This window comes from Nesoenas mayeri (genome assembly GCF_963082525.1).
Source record: "Nesoenas mayeri genome assembly, chromosome: 2".
In the NCBI taxonomy this organism is placed as follows: domain Eukaryota; kingdom Metazoa; phylum Chordata; class Aves; order Columbiformes; family Columbidae; genus Nesoenas; species Nesoenas mayeri.
Window position 1 is genome coordinate 15,950,992 of NC_137543.1, and position 22,441 is coordinate 15,973,432.

At 43.1% G+C, this 22,441-nt stretch overlaps 1 protein-coding gene across 1 annotated transcript in view; it reads left to right on the plus strand.

The window, feature by feature from the left end:
* The window catches only part of SAMD12 (sterile alpha motif domain containing 12), a 146,534-nt gene extending 131,448 nt beyond the window's left edge, over positions 1-15,086 (plus strand). Inside the window, exon 5 of the mRNA XM_080340498.1 lies at positions 15,056-15,086. Coding sequence (XP_080196624.1) covers positions 15,056-15,078 — 23 coding nt within the window. The 3' untranslated portion in view covers positions 15,079-15,086. The remainder of the gene's footprint in view (positions 1-15,055) is intronic.
* The last annotated feature ends 7,355 nt before the right edge of the window (positions 15,087-22,441 follow it).

A 22,441-nucleotide genomic window follows, 5' to 3' on the forward strand; every position in this document is an offset into this window, starting at 1 on the left:
GATCATTTTCTCACTGTTCACTGAGATTAACACCCGGAGAGGTCGGACGGTTGGACTAGATGATCATTGTAGGTCGTTGTTGGAAACGAAACTGTTCTATGAATGAAAACCTTGTTCTTTTGCATTTCTAAATCAAATTTTGAGGCCTTGTCTACCCACAGGTACCTCCCAGGTTTCTCTGTCTTCCCACTGTAGCCAGCAGGAGGGATCTCCCAGGAGGGATCAGGTTTGGGGCTGGGGACAGGGGCAGGTGACTGTCTGTGCACTGATGGTATAGACAGTCTGCAGATGTAATGCCTACAAATAGTTGGATAAATCTGGGCCACATTTTCATTTGCAAGATCTTTGCTGCTACAGCAGCCCAAAAATACCAAGCGTGGTAGGTAGACTTTGGGTTGAATGTCTTAGTTAATGTCAGCAGCTAATGCTGTGTGATAGGGAATGGATATTTTAAACAAGTAGCAGCTGTCACCTTCAGTGGTACTTTCGTCCTGGTCTTTGGTAGATGACTCTGTGTTGTTGCAGGATGGATCCAGATCATTACCACAGATTTTAAAGACCATTTAGAGAAATCCAATTAAGTTGTGGCTCTCAAAAGTGCCTTGGCTTTAATGGAGAAGGTTATCGAGCTTTCCAAAAACCTCTTAGAGGATGCTACAAAGGTTTTGGAAGCAGAATCTCAGAACACAGGGCAAAAACATGGTCTCAGAACTTTTTTTTTCATGTTAGATCTGGTGAACTGAAGTTGTGTAAAGATATTAGGCACTCAATCATGCACTCGTATCCCAGACGCTTGTCCTGCAGGCAGCCTGCTCTCTGGGAATAGGGGTCATTTTCTCTAAAGGTCATTGCAAATGATGTCTCAGCATGGTGGCATGCGTGAGTTGCTGAATCTGCAGAATGTGGGTATTTAGTCGTAATCACTTATGATTATGTTATATACAGTCATGACAGATTTTGTGATATATATATATATGTTTCTCATGACATTTTAGCTGGAGTTATCATAGGCACGTATCCTGTTAAGATTCTAGACACAGATCCTGTCTATATTTTGCATTTATTGTGCTAAAAACGTTTTTTAAGTGTTGTGCATGCTTATGAGCACCTCATGTTGTCAAACCAGAGATGCTGGCCGTCTAGTGACAGACAGGGTGAACTCATTTGTTCATGGGCAAATGAGTATGTGATTGTGCAGTTGGTTTGTAAAGCACACTTGGATGAACAGCACTCGATAAAAGCCAGATAATCACTATTCGTTAAAATTTGTTTTAAAAGATCATGTACATACATAGATTTTCGTTTCTGTATCTTCTACTTTAACTCCAAATCAGTATCATTAATGAAACTGAGTAATTTGCTGTTAGCTGGCAATGTGTTTATTGAGTATCTAAATTTAAATATCAGGACTATAACTGCAGTGCGTATTTTTCCCATGTACTTTCTTTACAAATGGCTTATGCCCCATTCGTCTAATCCCTACTTCTGTGATTATAAAATAGCCAGGTTACATAAAAACAACTAAATTATATATTTGCATACAATACTGCTGTGGCTCTGCAGAAGCCATTTTGGGCTGCTCAATGCTTATAGTTTCTTTCATTGAAATGGTTTGTTATTTCACCAGCAGTACTGCAGAGTTGTTCCAGTCTTTTGCTTGAAAATGTTTTTTCGTTATTCTACTCTGATTGCTGCAAATGAAGTAAATAATATTTAGTAAAATAAGTAATAAAAGACCATAAAAGAAACTAGTGCTAATGTAGTTCTTTCTGTCATTTAAACCTATGGGATTTTTGTAAGTTGGATTTCAAAGTCTTCGGGTAGAAACCAGCCTTTAGTTAAGTGTTTGAATAGCACAGTGGGACCCCGATTCATGGCTGGGCACTCACAAAGTAACGCTACTAAAAATAGTTTGCAGAGTTGGGCCCTCCAGTAGCAAAAGAAAAGTCAGAGAATGCATAATTTGAAGAAATGCTCTGGCTGTTGCCAGTGGGTCTGCTGTCCCTATTGTTGTTTAAAACCAGAATTAGCCGTGCCTGTTATCCACAGCACAGTCTCTCCATTGGCAGGCTGCTGGCTTCATTCTTTATTACCTTTCTAAATCGAGTTAAACATCCGTGTTCTTTGGGAGGCCACAGTCAGCATTCGGGGAGACACAAGATAGGACTCTGCATTATGAACACCACAATTGTGGAGCCGCGGGCAGCGGCCATCCCTCCCCACCGCCTGCCTGTGGTGGAGCTCTAAGGCAGATCTGGGAAATGAATTGGTTTAAAGCTTTTCTCATGGGCTTATTTCACAACCCGGCAATGAAGGAAGGGAAGGGAGGACTGGAGGACCACGTCCATCTCCACCGTTGTGTGATGCATCACCTGGGATCACACTCCCGGCGCTGTGTGTGCTGGAAGCAGAGCCGTGCTCTTCAGCCCACGGGCAGAAAGGGAATCACTTTGCATTGCACAAAGGTGCAAAGAGAAGGCTGGCTTGGCACTGAACAGGACGCCTCCTGTTAGGCATCCTGCGGGGATACAGAATGTGTGTGCTACAATAGTAGGTAGATGTTCCCAAAATGCCATCTGGAGTGTACATAGATAAGGATATTCCCAATCTCAGCATTACATAAACCATATACCTCAGCATAAGAAGCTCGAACACAAAGAAAAACTTGCTTTCCAACAGAGAAGGGCAGAACTATTGGATCACCCTTGTTGTATAGCAGATTCAGAAGATTTACCTTTATATAATCTGGGATTATACCTTTATATTAATCCGGGATAGAGATATCACAAATTATTTACTGGTTAAATTCTTGAGCCTTTGAATCAGAAGCAAAAAAGGGGTTTTTTTAAAAGCTTTTTTTTTTCCTTTCTGCATAAAGGCAGTGGTATCTGCAAGATGAAAACCCAGAATGGATGGATTTCATAACTTCTGACTGGTGGTCAGGGTTATATTTATAGCAGTGGATTTAGAAATGTCCACTGGAGTGGCCCGGCCTGTGCAACAGCAATGAACAATATCCATGTGCAATGAAGAAACACCTTGCAATTTATCAGAAGACATAATTTCCTGAGACATTAGAATGAATTTGTGATCTGGAATCTGGGCCAAGAGGTTGGAGACAAAAGTTCTTGTTGACAGGCTGTGCTTGAGTGATCACCAAGACGTCTCCAGGATGCTCCATTAGGGCTGCAGATACAGTAATCTCTTGGGAGCCTCTAACCAGAGAAAGCTGGAAAAAACAGGGAGGCCTGAGCTGTAGCAGCATGTTGTAGTTACACCCTAGTGAGGTGAGATCATTTCTGTTTGCAGTCTCAGTAGAAGCTGAGTAGAAGTAGAAGCTGAACAAAAGTGTCATTAAGAAGTTGATATTTAACGCATGTACAGCTCTCTTGGTTCCCACACCCTTTAGGACCAAACTCCAGAATCCTGAAATCTGTGACTTTTCCAGAGAAAAATCCTTTGTTAGTGGGGCAAAGTGGCATCTCCTGAACATCTCACACTGCTTTTCTGACCAGGAGGCTGTTTGATTTTGCAGTCTCTGCAACGTTATAGCTTTGGTTTTTTTTCCATCTAAGCATTTTATGAGTAGAGTGTCTAAATACAGCCTCTCTGGGAGCCTAGGGCATACATCCTCCGGGAAAACCTCCTGGTTGACCTCCATGCTAACCTCCTGACTAACCTCCTGGTTAACCTCCTGGCTAACCTCCTGGTTAATGTCCTGGTTAATCTCCTGGCTAACCTCCTGGTTAACCTCCTGGTTAACCTCCTGGCTAACCACCTTACTAACCTCCTGACTAACCTCCTAGCTCAACAGTGCCAGCATCCATTTATTCTTGATGCACCCAGCCTGGCACAAAGACCTTGAAGAGTGGGTTGGAGGTGACAGTGAACAGGCTGAAAAATGGCTTAGTGAAAGATGTTCTGCCTGTGTTTGTTCTTGGGCAGCCTGTGATAGTGGCTGGGCTTGGAAAACAAATCTGATGGCGCGGCTACTGGAGAAAGTTACAGTGAGGCAACTGGAAGATGGAGTGTGAATGTTGAACATGTGTTGCATGTGCTTCTTCGATGACCGCGCACCAAGCTGCCTCGTGTTCACCGTGGGTGAGGACACAGCTGTGGACAGATACACCGGAACAGCTGTTCTGCTGTAAATCCAGACAGCGGTTACCTTGCAGTACTGTGCTCATGGAGGCATAACCTTAATTATCCCAAATAGACAAATGCATGATGCAGACTGAAAATTTCAGACATATGGACATGCCAGAAGTTTCAAATCTCATGTGGGTGAGGCTTTAGAAATGTCTCGAGGGGTTACCAGAACTTGTTGCAGCCCCAGATCTGCTTTTCAATGATGTGTCAGCACTTGTTTAGGATAAACATTAAAAGATTTTTTGTAGGAATCATCAGAGAAAATTTTCACAAGTAACTTGGAAATCAAAGTCTTGTTGTCTTCTAATGAGACTTTGGAGTGCAAATCACTTGGGGTTTTTTGAAAATCTTGTCCATCTTCTTTCTATCCAAAATCTGTTTCATGCTCCACTGGCAGAAATTCTTCCTTCCTTCCTTCCTTCCTTGAAGCAAAAATTTAATTGGGATCCGTAGTTTTCTGGCACTGGAAGAAAAATAACACATCCCATTAGAAATTTTCCCTGATTCTTGAAGCACAGAAGTTTGTCTGCACATGAATTGTGAGAAATTGTTTGGCCTGAGATAAAGTGGTTGAACTTCTCCAGTTGCAAATTCCTACCAAGCTAATTGCCTACCATAGCTAAAATATGAAAAGTGTTTAATAATAAACAGAGGGTTATTTTTGTTTACTCTAATTTTACTTACCCGTATGAATTCCTTTACTGTGATGTCGATTTGTTCATATATTGCAAGTGGAAATGAAAAGCAAATCAGTGACAAATGGAAACAATTTGTCAGCATGGTCACAATAAATTATCCAGCTGCAAAATGATACCAATAGTGCTGAGTAAATAATTTGTTTGAAAAACTTTGGTACTTTGTAGATTGCTTGCAGAAAGCATCTCATTATCTCAGTTGTGTGTATGAATTTCTATGGAGATTATTTAGTGTGTAATTTCCTTGTCAAATTCCAGTATCCAAGGCCTCCACGAAATTTAGGCCCCTTATCCCTTTACTGGAATCTACATAATTCTTGATTTCTGTAGAAATGTAAGCATTAAACATGCTAAACCTGAACATTGTAATACCTACATTTCACATGCTAATTGGAATTTGTAACAATCAAATTAAGCATAAAGTTGCAATTCCTGTCACCTCTTGTTTGCCATTTAATTGCTGGATACCTAATTTGAGCTCATCATCCAGCTTTCTTGGTAATCAGCAAAGAGAGGAGCTGCCAAAGAATCCTTTATCCAACATGACAAGTAAGTAGGTGGGTCACTCTTCCAAAGGCCTGATCTTTCTCCACTGCTTGTTGAAGAAGCCTGGATAACTGGCTTGCCTATCTAGGGTGGGTGAAATGAGTTTGTCCATGCAGACATGAGAGCCAAGTGAGCTGGGGCTCTGCAGGGGCAGTGATGTTACTTCTCACAGCTCAGCACAGGCAGGGATGGATTCTCCTGTCCCACTTCTGCCTGTGCTTTGCGTTAGGTCTGGGTTGCACTCCGCAGTTATGTGTGGAAACAGCCAGACAGCTTTAATCAGGCTACCTGGAGAAGTTCATCTGAATCATCTTAGAAGTCCAGGCAAGCTTATTTATTTACATCTCTAACCTTAAAGACGAGCTTCCAGGTGGGAAAGAGATAGGCTATATATCTTTTTTGATGCCATTCCACTTTGTGCAGGACAATTATGTGTTTATTTAACTAGACAGCCGGGGAAAGTCTGGTTGTCTATGATATGGCAGATAAGGCCTTCACCTCAACCGCCGAGTTGTTGCGTATTCCACTATCTTGCATCCATCAGTCCATACTGGTATGTTGTGCAAGCAAAGAATCCGAATGATGAATGAAAGTCTTTTTCCTGATATGACATTTAGCCTAAACCCCCTCTATTTAAAGTGTGGCAATGCCCTTCTGTCTGACTTTTAAAGGTCAATTTCTACCTGGCATTGAATTATTTTCTGCCACTAAGTACCTCGGTCCTGTCCTTGATTTACGCTGGTTACGGCTCCAGTGCAGCACCCGGGAGCGCATCCCAGCCCGGGGCTCTGGATGCCCAGCCCGGCCGGTGCTGACAGCGTGAGGGTGAGTATGGGCAGTGTGCCCTCTGCCCAGCCACGGGCTTCCCTTGGGTTTGTGGGCAGCCAGGGCGGTATGGAGGACGCCAGCAAGTCCTGTAATCTACCCCACAGGGCCCACCTGCAAGACATGGCAGGCACGCTTCATATTGCGTAGTTTGGACAAAGGGAGACGTTACACAGCATTTTGCTTTGGGTGTCAGCAACCAAATATAGAATCATCTCCCCAGCATACTGAACAGCCACTGTGGTCTGGAACCATTTATATACATTTCTGTGCAATCATATTTTCAGGAACATGTGCAGGATGCAGAGGGAGACAAAAAAAATGCAGGTGCTTTGGATAGCCTCCAAACTAAAATAACAGGAAAGGGGCAAATCAGAGTAAAGCAGATTTGCCACTGATCAGAGAGTTCCTGTGCAGAGCTAATTATTACTCCCTAAAAATTTGAATGACTGAACATCTCATGCCTTCTGAACACTGGCTAGATATTCTTTGTTTCGTAGCTATTGTGTTTCTTTGCTTGGCTCTGCGGTCAATACAGCCCACATAATTTCAGGCCTTGGACTTCATGCCTGACTTAAGAACCTCTTTGATACAATCAGCCCATCCTTCATTTATCAAGCCCTTCTGCAGAGGCAGCATTACTGGTATCTAGGGTCTCTCGTGGGTGTATTATACATCAAGATATAGTCTTAATAATCACCCAGGGAACTCTTCAAAGGTGGTAACTCATTTTATCTCTGTAGTTCATTTTCCAGCCCCCCAGACAGAGACTTGAAGCTCGACTTGCAGAGCAGCGAGCATTCTCAGCTGCCTGCTCGCTCACAGCATCAGTCGTAGGGTGGATGGGGACCTGCACCTCTCCCTGGGCTTGGTCCTGCAGCTGGGAGAACTAGACCAGGAGCATTTCATTCTGTTTGATTTATAAACAGTACCGGTGTATGCGCTGTGCTAATTTTTCTGTAGACCGTTTCAAGGATGCCTAGGAAGAGTTCCTCAATCTGGTCACAACAGATTGATGACTGTTCTTTTGCTAGATAGCTCAGTGGCCATGGAGGGTGATTGTAACACTGACAGTCCAGCAATTTTCCCTTCAGGTGGTGATCAGTACGTGTCAGTTTCCAGATAAAATCAGACTTTGGGACAGACTCGGAGAAGGCATCATCTAAAAGCATATTGAGAAGTCTGCATGGGTGGTCAAACCCAGAATTTTCCATCTAGCTTCTTATTTGTACCCCTCCTTGAAGCTGCGGCTTTGAGACCCAGCCTACGTATTCCAGGAGCCTCCTCAAACCTCCTCTTCTCTGTAGGGTTTTCACCCAACTCAGGAGCCCCTCAGAGCTCTGAAGGCCTGGAGATCTTGGTGCTGGAGCCAGGATCTGGACAGACATCACCAGTGCAGCCTTGTAACTCTTTGTGCCTCACTAAGAACTGTAAAATAAGATAATGCCTTCTCACTGATGTGATTTGAAATGGAGGCGTTTTATTTGTGAAATAGTGAGACTGTGTCTGTGTCTTTTCCAGTTTGGGGTTGGATGTTTTGCATTAAATGAGGTGATGGGCCACATGTTGAACTTCAAGGATAAAACAAAGTACCAGCTGGTACCCAAATGCACTTTCTCTGCATTGTTTGGTGCTTGCAGGTATCCTGGGAAAAACACAGTGATAACACAATGAGATAATACAGGCAAAGGTTGTATCATAATTCATTCCTCCAAAGGGCTGAATAAAGTTGCTTGCTCAACTAATTAAGGGCAGGGGGGCCGATTTTGTAGACTTCGTGATCTGTTTTTGTTTTGTTTTCTGGTAAATTCATGTGTGCATATGTGCAGTCTTTTAGGTGGTTTTAGCAGGTATAATTTCCCTTTTTGCTTGGTTAATCACTTCACAGAATGGAAACTTTCGTTTCAGGGAACCTCATAGTGAATATCTCCCTAAAGGTGGATAGTTTGTTCCACCTATTAATCCCGCATAAGCTCTGCTTAAGCAGCGAGGGGGTCGTAGCTCCAGAGAGCTTCCAAACTCTTTTGCTATAATACTTTGATTTTTCTAATGGAGTCTTTGATTTCATCTGATTATATTTCTTAGCTTAATGCATATTTCACTGAAGATCCTGAAGCGAGTAAAAGGATGATATAACGGAGAGAACTAATTCCCAAATGCTGCTGCATGCTTCTGAACGGGATGATAGGCTTGAAAGTGTCCTGCAGAAGCTGCAGAAGAAATGTAAGGACAAGTTCCAGGTGATGATCAGAGCAGCCACCAAACCACTGCAGGCCACCGGGACCTGTGTGGTTAAGCACCTTATGTGTAAGCTGAAGATACCGCTTAAGGCCATGACTTTTTTAAGTTTCACTTAGTTTGTACAGTTCCTGGTGCTTCGTATTAAAACTCGGTCTCTCGAGATGAAAGCAGTCAATTTGCAAAGGCTTGCATTGCAGTGCAAATGGCTACAGGGAGTCACAGAGTGTGGAAGACTGTTCATCTGTGACAACCTTTCTCGCTTCCTGCGGAGCACCCCACAAGGACTGGTGAGATCAAGAACCGATGGCAGGCAGGCAGAGGTATGCGTGAGGTATAAAGTCAGCAATCTCGTGTGCATTTTCAGTTTCAGACAACACCAGCTGAGACATCAGGCTCCTTAGCATTACATCCTGTTAAATCTTTCTGTTTTCCGTAATTTAAATCTCTAGAGAAGGATGCTGGTGGACAGCCAGTGCGCTGTTCACAGTGATGGGCAAGCGTGCAGCAGATTAAGAGAACTCTTTGAAAGAAGCTGTAAGCACTAAGGAAGTGGTTATTGCACTTTTTCAAAATATTCTAACTGCTTCAAGGAAATCACTGTGATCTGTTGAATGCAAAAGCACGTTTCTTTTTTCCTTGCACGCTTGCAGCAGCAGGTAGGTGATGGGATATATGGAGCATCTTGAGTAGCAATGGATGAATCACTTTGAAAGAGTCGCTCTCAGGATTTTGCCTTGTTTTTGAATCAAACTGTTAAGCTTGGGAAATTTTCACATGCTAATTAGGCTCGGTCATAAAGAAGGCATAATTTCTTGGGATAGATTTTTATTCTGAGGTTCCCGGATATAAACACCGTAAAATCAAGCTCAGAAGATGCTAAAAGGCTTTTGGGATATTTTTCAGAAGAAGGCTGGAGTGTGAGCTCAAAGCCTTTTGAGAGCTGCCCCTGTGAGCTCTGATTTTTGAAGGAAGGGGCAAGGAACCAAAATTCCTGCATAAATCACCTGTGCACAGAATCAATGCGTGTTCTCATTTTGTTTAAGCTAGTAAAGTTGCTGAGAGATTTGCTTTGGTAGGGAAGCTGGAGTTGTGCGTGACTCACGAAGAGAGTCTTGGCTAATCTGTTTGAGGGCACGGAATGGCTTAGTGAAACCCATTTTGGACAACTACACTTTCAACCCATTCTATGTGAACCAACTGTGTTCCACAGAGAAGCTGCGATAACCTCTGACTAATTGGCTTTTCAGGAGATGACCTGCTGAGAGCATCTGCCATGACATCCATTCTCCCAGAAATGTTTCATCTCCGAATTGCCTGGTGCAGACTGTAGATCCCAGCAGCACAGGCACTGAGGGAGTTCTGTCTTGAGTCAGAACACAGGGGAAAAATTTGCCCGACCTTGTTGAATGTTCATCATCCGTCTTGAAGCACTGAGCATCCTGCCTAAGCCGCCTTTTGAAGGTCACCCTTCCTTGAAATGAGATTTGCTGTTGATCCAGACAGGGAATCTGTTGATCCCACATACTCACATACACACGATGGCTTCTTGGGGCTCTCACAGGGCGTGGGGCAGCGTCACACACTGTGCTGTGCCCCAGCAGACTGTCCCCAAACCGTGTGCCAGCTGCCACCACAAAGCCTGTGAGCGGGCCTGCAGCCACTTGCCGTGAGCAGTGTAGCAATAAATAAGTAACACCAAGGAGCTTATTGCATGTAAAGTCATTCTTTTCCATAAATCTCATAAGGGAATATTTATTCAGTAGCATATTTACGGTGATGGCATCAACAGATATTAAAACTACTTGCAAGAGGATTAAAAGTATCTGATTATGGGAGCAAGTTACCCAGAAGATGAAGAGTCTTCAAAAAATGAAACCCTAAACTCCTGTTTGCAGAAATAGCAACTCACATGTCAGCTGCTGTTTGTTTTAAAGATGCTGCTCCTGGAGTCTTGTGATGATAGATCAATGTCCCTGGGCATTGGAACAAGAACGTCTTGTTTCGTGGTTGGGTTTCATGGTTCATAAAAAATACGGCCTAACTGGACCCTAAAAGAAAGTAGAGGTGAAGGGAAGGCAACATTTATTTTTAATTCCGTGTATTCTCAGATTTTATAATTACTTTGCATGGCCTCATTAATGAACACTGAATGCCTGGAATTAGGATTACTGTGTTTGATGCTCTAGATGTTGTGTTGATAAATCCACCTTTTCTGTCAAGCTACTCCAAAACCGAAATCTTGCTTTCCTGCTTGGCAAGCAAATTCAAAAATCAAAAGTAAGAAGAAACTTCCTTTTCCCCCTCACTATTTTTTCTACTGTACTGGCACTGCATTTGACAAACAACATTAAATAACCTTCAAGACTGTATCAGCTACCAGGTCTTAGTGATGAGGGGAAGATCAGGCAAGCCAGACCAAACCTTCTCCATGCTGGCTCCAGCCAGCTACAGCCTGCAAATATTTGAGGTGACCTTGGATCTCCAGCACTGTTGACTCTGCTTATCAGCGACCTGTTAGGTAATAAGGATGTGCAGCAATAGCTGCATTTACCTAGAGGTTAAAAGAACTGGTGCTGTTCTCCACCCAGAACAGTAATGGGATGGTTTTGTGACAGAGTGAAACGAAACTCTGGTACAATTTCAGTCTCATCTGATCTGAGGCAAATAGTTCCTGTCCCTGCCCCAGCTGCCTCACAGCAGCATTTCCCAGCCCCTGCAAATCCTCCTTCCACCATGGTGACTGACCGGGACCAGCAGCTTCCATGAGCCTCACACAGACACCTCATGCTCTGACACCTCAGTGATAATAACTCAATGTACAATAAAAAAAGGGGGTAAAAGAAAGGCGTAAATCTACAAATAGGCTGCCAGCCGTTTCCTTTTGTCAGTGTACAAAATTCTTCAAGGCTAGTAATATCTGTAATCAGTAAGTAGCAAGATGCAACAAGTCTGCAATAACATACAGAATATTATAATGTCTCGAGTGGCATGAAGTGAGATATCTGTGTCCTTTCTGATGCAAGAAAAATACTAGTAAATGTAGTGGCATGCAGTTTTTCATCAGGCTCCAAGAAAGAGTTGGTATATGGATGATGGAAGTGGGCATTTTTCTTGATAATCCCATGTTTGAAATGTCCTGACCTTAGAAATAGAGTAGAAAATTAGTTCCAGGAGGAGAAATGTAGCAAAGGTCAATAGATACTTGTTTTCTTTATCAGAATACCTCAATTATGAAAACATGACCAATAGGTAATACCACCAGGTTGAGCTGAATTAACATATGTTTTAAACAAATGAAAAATATGTCCCATTCCCAGTTAGAAAAAAAAATACAGGTACTCAAAAAATGAAATACATCCCTGGCTTTGAAATTATTGTTGTCTTTCTACAGCAGCTTCTTGAAAATGTCATGTGAGATTAGATCTGTACGCCGTTCTGTTGGTAGGCGTACAAACCCCCTGCAAAGGGCGGTCTTCATTCCAAGAGCTCACAGTCTAAGGCAGGGTTTTCAAAGGCGGCTGCTCGTTTGTGATACCTTTCAAAAAGATCTCACTTTGAGAAGGTGCTGGGTTTGTACTGTTAGAAAGCCTGTGTCCTTAGAGGAGTCTCCAGCTGGGCATCAGAAAATATATAGGTAATGAGGAAGAATAAGTGCTTCTAAAACCCTGTCCTCAGAAGACAAAGTGAGAAGAAATGGGCTAGATGACCTCTAAATCCTCAGTTTGCTTGCTCTAAATGCAGAGCGTAACAGAATTGCTACTAATTCTCTTGCTCTGTGTTGCTGGTTGTATCCAGACACTTTCCAGCGGTGCTGAATGACTGGATGAGGGGCAATAGACACAGACTGAAACATAGGAGGTTCCATCTGAACATGAGGAGAAACTTCTTTACTTTGAGGGTACCCAAGCACTGGAACAGGCTGCCCAGAGGGGCTGTGGAGTCTCCTTCTCTGGGGACATTCAAACCCGCCTGGACACCTTCCTGTGTTATCTGCTCTGGTGAACCTGCTTTAGCAGGTGGGTTGGACTGGATGATCTCCAGAGGTGCCTTGCAACCCCAGCCATTCTGTGATTCTGTGACTCTGCCAGGTGTCACGCGTGGCTCGAAATGTCTGTGCTCCCTCAGGTTGGGGTGAGTCCCCATTTCTCCTCGTTCATGTGTTTCTGTCCAAAGCACTAGCTGGCTTATTTCAGACTTAAGCACAAGGACAAGCTAACAGCTCAGGCAGTGTGGATGACTGGGGAATTTCAGCCCAAGTGCAATCCTGAGCCCTGACCTGATATAATTAATCAGTTTACCCATTTAATTTCAGTCCTGCAACTGTGTAGGTAAGCAAGGTATTTTCCATTGAGTGGGAGAGCTTTTCAGATTTTACCTTCTTTGCAGCAGATGAGCTATTTAACCTCAAAAATAGTCCTATTTGTCCTTTGTGAGACAGCCCCATCTCTGTTGATGCTACACAGAGAGGAGATATCCTCCAGTTCACCTGGAATCAAACACTTTTGAGATTAGGTACCAGTTTGCCTCTCTCTAAGTTTAAAACCTCCCCCCCAGATATCCCCTATATCCTCACACCTGCTTAACAGCACCATTGCTTTTCTATTTTCTGCCCTGGGTGATGCAGTCAGTTATCCATCTAGACCAGGTGAAGGGTCAAAACCTTCCTGTCTGTTCTTCCATGGAATAGAAGAGTTGCTGGGTCTCCAAATGTTTATCTTTCTTAGGCCACTGCTGACATGGGTATCCCAAGCAGTAGATGATGGTAGGTGGTGGTGGGATCATGGAACTAGAGTACCTTGGAAAAAAAAAGCAAGGCAGCTGTGAAAACGGAAATCAAAAGTAACACCATAATCAGGTGACTGTGCCCACATAAGGAAGGAAATAGCTGAAGAGACTGGTTTTTATTGTTTCATAGGAAAATCACTGAGGGATAAAGTGCTCAAGGTGGGGTGTGTTGGGGTTTTTTTAATCTTATTCTGCATTCTTCCATCCCATCCTTTCCCTGCTTGATAAGACCTTCACATCCATTGCTACAAGAGTTTGGGGTTAGGAGAGGCAAATATGGGCAAACTGACAGCTGGGCAGAGCCAGTCAGCCCACCAAGAGCCCGCCGGGTGTGATTTTGAAGGGGTGAGAAGCAGAAAGCCACTGCCAACCTGAGTTTGAGCTGACGTGAATACTGCCTGGGCAGCATCAGTATCCCATTAGCTTCACGATTTGGAATCTGGCCCCAAAAAACCCAGCTATCCAGCTCTTTCCACACGTACAGAGAGATGATACACTTACGCAAGAAGCAGGACATCACCTGGAGAGGTTGCAGAGCCCACCCCAATGAGTCCTGTCCCACCACTGCCCTGGCCAGAGAGCTGGTCTGTAGATCTGGTGATGGGTGAGGGCTCCATGAGGAACAAAGCTGTGTCCAAACATGTTGAAATAACACGAGGAACTTGCCTCTGCGCAGCTCCCCCTCCAGAGTCTGGCGTAAGCCCATGATGGGTTTACATGCATTTTCCTGGCTACATACTGAATATACAACTGAAAGCACTTCAGTGTGAGCAGAACTTGCATGAACACCTGTCTCCTGTTCAGAAAGGCAGAGCAGGGAGCACAAATTCCCATCAGAAAATGTATAATCCTAAAATAATGAACGTTGTGAGGGACCTCTGAAGATCATTCCATGCAATCACGCTCAAAGCAGGGCGAAGTTAAATTGTTCAGGGACTTGCCTGGTTGAGTTGCATGTATCTCCATAGGTGGAGATCACACAACCTGGTCAGATAACTTGTTCCAAACTGTAACCTCCCTCGCTAAGAAGAATCTTTTTTCTTGTATCTAACTGGAATCCCTTTTGTTCCATCTTGTGCTCATTACCTCTTGTCCTTTTGCTGTGCATCTCAAACAAGAGTTGGTGTGGAGGGGAGGAAAAATGGCAAGAAACCTCAGCATATTCTGCCGTGATGCAGTGATAGCTCACAGCTTTGCAAGGGCTTTCAGGCAAGGAGTAGCAGCCACTGAAACTGAGTGTGCTTTTACTGCTTTTAGCCCGGAAAGAGAAACTCTCTGCAACCCCTTAATTATCTCATGGGGCCTGAAGCGAGAAAGGAAGTGGGTGAACTGTCTTCAGATCTCCTACATAGTAATGACCAGCAGAAATGTTGAGGGAATATCAGCTCCAACTTAAGCATTTGGCGAAGCCCTTCCAGCATTTGGCTATCACGTCTTCAGTAGTTAATGCAAGCCCAACCAAACCAAAGAGCCTGCTCTCTGGGACTCAGATGAGAGGAAAAGCAAGCAGTGCTTTCACATGAGGCAATAAAATCCAAGTAGGATTTGTTAAACCGTACAAATGATTGCTGGTCTGCGCTTTATATTTGTCTGAGGAATTGATTAAGCACTCGATTTTTTGGTTGATGAGTAAAGCTGATTAAAAACGTACCAGGGACACAATATATATTCTAGGAGTAGTTTGTCTTTAGAGCAGAAGCACATTTAGTCAGCTCAAATCTGACCGTTTTTATTTTAGGTGAAATAAATGGTAATTCCTCCGCTGTTTTCTATACTCACTGTCTGGTTTTGTTTTTCTGTTCTGTTTCTTACAGCCCCAGCAGAGAGCTCTCCATAAACATTTCCAGCCTCTAAAGCTGCTGTCCTGCCACTTGATATGAAAGTGAACTTTGCTTCATGAAAAAAAACGATAATAAATGGCACTGCCAGAAGGTGACCATGGAGGATTGAAGACAAACTTGAAGTAAAATCAGCCTACTCAAGATGATGTATTCTGGGAAGACCTGGTTTGCTGTGGAGTGAAAATGTGGTGCATAATATCCAGTGCTAATTTGTTGAAAATGGTCATTGACAGACCTTTAGCTGGAATATTTCTTCCAGTTTTCATCACTGTGCATAACTCTTGAGTTCCCTTTCGGGGACTGTCTATGCTCTTCACTAGAAGTCCTGTTTTAGCATGGCAACTACTGGATTTTTTTGTTATGTATGCAGATGGCATGATGTTTTAGGAAAAACTTACAGCAAATCTCCAATCTCAGTGGATATGTTCACAATATTACACCCTGATAGGAATGTAAATGTCTTGTATATGTTAGTTTTGCAGTCTAATGGTATTCTGTTAAACAATATCAACACTTCATATGTGCTTTCCACACAGAACTAGCACAGTCCATATATATATAATGGTCTTTTTTTAAATACTGAGGATACGTTTCAGTATTTGTGCTGAGACACATCCAAAGTAAAGTCCACCACTCGCATCCCTTCACCAGTTCATGGTAGATTGTGTAGATAGATTTGCACACGGCAGAGGTGTGACTTCTTTTATTGACACTTACAGAACAGTTGTCACAGAGGTAGCCAAGACCAGGGTGTGTTGAATGAGCTGTAGGACACTGTGTCTGCTCTTCCTCTCATCTGCCAAATATCCAATGTTCTCATTTCTGGTGTGCCAACGTGTTTTCTTAACTCGGCAAGGGAGAGGCAAGGGAGAGAGGCTTTCTCAGAGATATGTGTGACCCTGGGTTTGGTCTATGATAAAACCAGAATAAACTGGAACAATTCAGGTTCTTTATGCTAGCCTCCGTTTATGTTTTGGGCAGGATTGGGGAATCATAGTCCAAACCAAACTCTCTGAACAAGATAAAGTGTAAGACTATACTTCTAAGGAGCAAGACACTCCCTTTGGAGAGGGCAGACTTCTTCATTAACTTTTTCCACTTTCTATCCAAAACAGTATTTTGGTAGGAACTGGGAATAAGCAAACAGTTCCAATAAGCCTTTCAATATACTGTAGCAGGCTCAAGACTGTTGCATTCAATCTGAGCGTTTTTGTTCAGTCTCTGAACAGCTGGCCTCATCCCTGGCTGTGTCACAGCTGGCTGTGGTACTTCCATGGGAACTCAGTGGAATTAATGTGTGTCTCTCACATCAGGACCTTCTTGACACACTCTTTATAAGGAACTGATGCCATCAGCGTACTGAGAGGACTTACCTTCTTGTTCCTTCTTTCTTTAATATCAAAGGTAGCTTTTTGTGTATTTAAAGACCATCACTCTCTCCAGTCTGATAGAGGGGTACTACAGAGTTGCTGTTAGTGTATATGCCGAACTGTGGGTGAGATGCTGTACTGGTGTGAAGATGCATGATGGAGAGAAGGCGCAGCTCCATCAAGTCAAATGGACCTTTTTAGAGGAAGCTCCTGTGCTATAATTCTTAAAAACAATTGTGCAGTTCATTGCTAGAGAATGGAAGATCAACCACTGAGTGTGCCTGTACAGCCAACACATAAATATTGTTAGGGCTTAATGTTTTTCACATGGGTGTGATCTTAGGTTTCAGCTCTCCACCCATCTCAGATTCAGCATGTTGGATACTTCTATGGTATTCAGTCCAAAAGCAAATTATTTTTATTGATGACCAAGATTTTCAGAAGTTGCTAGTGATTTCTAATGGTTTAGGTCTTTCCATGCGTTGTCAAATGGAACTGCTGAGAATTACAAAGCAGTAAGCTTCTCCATTCTCTTTCTGAAAATCCTGGTACCTAATTTTAAATTAATTGGTGTAAAAAATCTCCTTAAGATGTAACAATCTTTGCCAATGGCAACATTTGCACTTTCTAGAGGTTTTCCTAGGGCTGCAGGTTGGAATCTGATACAAAGAGACCCGGCCGTGCACATCGCACAGATCCACTGTAAGCTTCGGCAAATCTTGCAGCTCTTTCTGCTACAGTTTTTAAAAATGCGCTCTGGCAACTGACAATTTCATGTTGGTACAGCAATTATTAAAAAAACACTTTGATATAAGTTATTTTGAAAAGAAGGAGAACGCTATAGTTCTGCAGTAGGAATTCTCTTATTTTACTACCCAGTGAAGAAATCCAGAATAATCTGAATGATAAAAGAAGAGTTTATCAGAGAGCGTTAACTTAAAAAGGTGTACGAGAAGAAGTTGAGTTAGGCAGAGAGCCACTAGAAGCATTTTTTGTATCCGTGATGTTAGTTTTGAACATCTTCCAGTATATGGGCATGAATTTAGATGTGTGCACTTCTCCTGTTAAAACAGTTTGTTTTAAAAGCTGCCCAGGATTTTAGCTACAGTGACCTAGAAAAGCAGTGTTATAGGCCCTGAGAAATGTGAAAATCAAGTCCAGACCCTTGTGCAGCCAGACTTGGTGAGAAGTCTGCTGTAGGGGCCTATGGGAGAAACCTCCTTCAAAGCTGGTGTAGGTCCCCATCCTACAGCCAGCCTGTGCATGTGGAGAACTCCAAGCATAGTTCCCCCAAGCCCCGTGACCCTTCTCACATGTGTAACCGTCCACCGGAGCCATAAGGAATTAACTGTAGTTTTTGGCTTGTGCATTCATCGTGTTTGGGTTTTTTAATCACTGTTATTCTCCCAAAGTAGGCCATGCTTCCTCAGGGATATTTATGAAATTGTTCTGCATCTCCTGAACAACTATCTGGATCCCAGCATATTCTTCTGAAAACTTTTTAATATAAATAAACATGTGGGAGAGATTTTTGTTATTATGAATGGGGGCAGGTACTGTGTTCTCGGAAAGGCTATTGAGTGCAGACAATCAAGTCTATTGCATTTTTTATGCTGAACACCTTATTAATAGCCGACACATCCGCTTTTGCCTGGGTCGCAGGAACAGTTCAGGGGAAAGAATGCTTTATCTCTAGTCAATAAATCATTTATGTTGAGAGTGCCAAAGACCAAGTCAACATGAAAGGGAGCAAATAAGCTATTCCGGCAAAGGAAGTGAATTCAAACACACTCGGCCATTAGTTCAGTGCAAAAGAGTAGGAGACGAACGCTATTTTCATAAAACAGCAATTATCAGCCCTGTGGAGATAGGTAAATTCGCAAAGACCAGTGCTGCCGTTACACTGATCACAAGTTATTATCTCTGAAACAAACCAGTATTGTGATCAGGACACCTGCATCTTCCCCCGCTCCTGGCTCCTCTCCTCCCGCCACGCTTGCCCGGCTCCTTTGTGTCGAGAATGGTCGCAGCATCGGTCCCCGCTAGGAAACGCTGACAGAGACTCAGCCATCCCGTGCGCTCCAAACCCTGAGAAGTCCTGCGCTAGAAACCTGAAGGAACTGCTCACCCCAGAAAACACACTCCAGCTGAAAGCATCCTTCCCACTGCCCTGTTCCTTGTTCTTTTTCATCCGCGTGGCTTTCTGTGCCTGAACACCCACCATTTATTTTGTGAAGGGCAATGCAGCCTGCCAGGAGGGGAGGCTGGCAAAGCTCTGTGAGCTCTTTGGTTTTGCCCACCCGACTGCATGGCAATGCCCTACCCGTGGCGTCACCCCTCCTTGTTCCTTAGGGTAAGTGTTGTCACTCAGCAGCAGCTGCAGCATTGTTGAGGAAGCCACACCATTAAAAATGACAAAATTCTGGGTTTGTTTTGCCTTGAATTTTTGGGACACCCCAGGTCAGACCCCTGGCAGGCCTATATTGGCACTACTTCATCAAAGTCTCTGGAGATGTGCCGATTAAAGCCAGCCATGGAGCCAGGCCTGCGGCAGTTTTTTGTTATCACTAAAACTAAACTCCTTCCGAAAACTACAAGATCTCGATTAGTCAAAATTATCTCAGACAAGCAAAGCAAAATCCCGCACCTTTCATATTGGTCCCCTTTTAACAATTAACATCTCTGCAGTCAGAGTCTCCTTGAACGGCCCCGCTGCATGACTGTGCTGCAATTGACCATGGTATATATAGACCATGGTCAATAAGATTTTAGTTTAAAAAGAAAAGGTCTGCTGGTATGATTCAAATTGATGGGTGAAGGGGAAAGTACTACAAGCATTACCTGTAAGCTCCTATAGTAAAATTCAGGAGTGCTATCTGGAGTGCAAAAAAACCGACCAACATCATGTATGGGTGATTAGGCAGGCTCGTGGGGATAAATCAGCAAGTAAGAAGAGTACATGTTTGATGAAGGAAGCCAAAAAATATATATGGGAAGTGAGTGGCCAATGGGTTAGGGCTGGTTAGACCAAAAGCTTTACATACATCCTAATAAATACAGTCACAGCAAAGCTAAGTGTGATGTTAGACAGGCACAGCGCAGGGATTGCTCACAGTACATGCAAAACCCAACAAATATCCTGGTTTGTATTTGAAAGCAGTAGAAGGAGGGGGTCACATTGCACATTAAAATGTAATTCCTCCTACTCCATCAGCAATTATGGGTGATATTAAACAGCAGCTACTCAAAATATTTTTTGAAATTTGCAGAACCAGATAACTGAATCCAAAAGGGTATGAAAACTTGCCTAGGACTTCTCAGAACTGGAAAGCATAAAAGAAGCTTTGAATGACACCCCAAACCCCAAGAATTCAGAAGAACTAGTGATTTGATCCAGGAAACTATAGGCTCATTAACTTCCTGTCAATCTTAGGCAAAATCATGGAAAGGCTGATAAGACACAATCATTAAACCAATTAAAATTTGATAAAAACCCTCCAAATGAGTTTTATATAAATATATCATGCAAAATAAACTCGCTATCATTTTTTGTGATATCAAAGGCTTATTGATAAAAGAAATTCTGCTGACATACTATACTTAGCATCCTATAGATCATTTGATTCTGATAAGGAACAAAATAGCACAATGCAAAATCAATATAGCCTGTGTTAAGTGGATTAAAACTGATTACAGGCTGGATTACAAAAAATAACTGTAAATATGAATTTATTATCAGCGAGAGTACTTCTAATCAGCTCCTCCCGAAGTATGCTCTGTTTTCGATACTCTTCCCAAGGAAAGAGAAAATTATTGTTGGCAACAGCCAATGATGACAAAAAAAGGGGTGCTGTAAGTAATGATATGGAGCCGGTCAGCAGTAAGCGAGTAACCTGGAGGACAGTAAAGTCAGAAATCCAGGAGAGATGGCAGCAAGTCCCACTTGGAGAGACAGGGGGTACATCTGGAGTAATAGAGGGGCTGTGCAGGTGTGATAAATACTGCGGTCATCATCACCCCAGAGATGCTCTTGCCAGCTGGGATGTGGGACCTGGCAGCAGCCACGCTGTTCCAGTTTGTTCGGTTACCGCCTGCCTTTCGAAAAGGGTATTGACAGCATGGAAAGATTATTTTCAATATCTCCCAGTGTCATTCAAGGGCAGGAAAACAGGTCTTATTATAGTGTCAGACTAATGAAGTTCAAGCTATTAATTTATCAGAGGCAATTTGAAGAGGTGACTCGATCTCCATCTGCAATCACAGTCTTCCACTTGGGCAGGGAAGTGCTGTCTGAAGGCAGGTAGCTCTTTTATTTAGAAGAAAAGGGAATGATCTGCTCTACTGGTTGGAAACTGATTTCAGCCTAGAAATTAAGTGCAAATGCTCAACAGGGAGGATAATTACTTGTGGAGACAACTTACTTAGTTACCTGGCATGTCCTCCATCACATAAAGTCTTTAAATGTATGCAGAGTATTTTTCTAAGTCAATAAGCTGTACCTCAAATTGAAATCCAGGCTCAGTGCGGCAATTACTGGATGAGGTTATTCAGTGTGTGTTGTGCAAGGATTAGACTAGATCATCAGATGTAAACTTCTAAATTAAAAATATCGTAAAGTTTCCAATATTACAGGACAACACAAGGCAACCTATATCCTTTTATTTTTTCACACAATATGGTCTTAATTTAAACAGCTTATATGAACAGAGCTGTGGTTGCCAGCATTTGGTCTGAGCATCAGTAGGTCTGCTTGCAGTTGCAGGGTCCTTCTGTGTGTAAATAAAGGAAGAAAGCCAGACAAAGGACAACACAAATCCTTGGACATATAGAGAAAGTATGTTGTCTTCCATTAATAACAGCCTGAGATAAAATGAGGCACTCAGATGATGGGGCCAAGTGGAAGTGTAGTCTGAGCAAGGAGTAACAACTGTTGCTTTGCCTCTTAATTAAGGAGGCAGCATCTTGCTGGCAAGAAACAGGTTTTCCTGCCTTCAACAACTGGCAGAGAAGCTGCAGTGTGCTGATTGAGAATTATATTGTATCGCTGTGCAGCTGAACGCGGTACACGGGTTTGTTGCTTCAAAGGCAGCAGACTGTTCCTGCTGTCATGACGAGCCCCATCAGAACCGGTTAATAAAGCTCTAGGAGCGAAATTACTTCAGTGGGACTACCCAGAGCAATGAGAGCTGCTCCCAGCAGCGAGTTTTTGCCAGATTGCGCCCTATTACCATTGGCTGGTTTGAATGTCGTACCTTAGAAATAAGCAAGGGAGCACCCGGTGTCTGAGACGGGTTTCACAGAACCACTGTCAATCGGTGTGAGATAAATGGGAACCGTCAGAGCCACCTTCTGCTGTGCTTCATCGGGCGGTGGGGAACAGCACAAGCTGGGATGTGCAGTTTAAAGAGTAAACAGTTCACGCAGACAACAGAAACCATAAAAGCAATACTTACTGCAAATTGGTATTGAATTGACATCAAGAAGCTGAAACAAGAAGGGAGCTCGCTACGGCCGCAACTAAGAAGATAAAGATCTTTGGGGATTCTTGCTCTAATCCAGTGTGAAATCCTAAGAAAATGAGTTTGGTCTAGATTTATTGTTTAAAGAACATTGGTACAAGCTGGCCGCCTGTAAAATAAATTCTGCGGAGTCACTGGCTTCAGTGTGTGATGGTTTACAAGTGTCCTCATGCTGCCAAGACACCTTGCAGCTCTGGGGCAGAGCGGTCCTGTGCAGGCACGGCTGGGGTCAGCCTGGATGGAGAAGCAGCTGAACCTGCAGATGACTGTGTCACGTCTGCTGCTGCCATAGAAGGAGGATTGACAGTATTATTGTAACAGAGCCAGGCTTAGTCTGAGAATGAGATGAAAAGCTCCTTTCTGATTTTAATTCCAAATATATCTAATACTTTTTCAGGAAAAAAAAAATCCTCTGTAGCTGTTGTTACATCTCTAATCACATTGCTTCTATTAAGCACTTGCCTTGAATT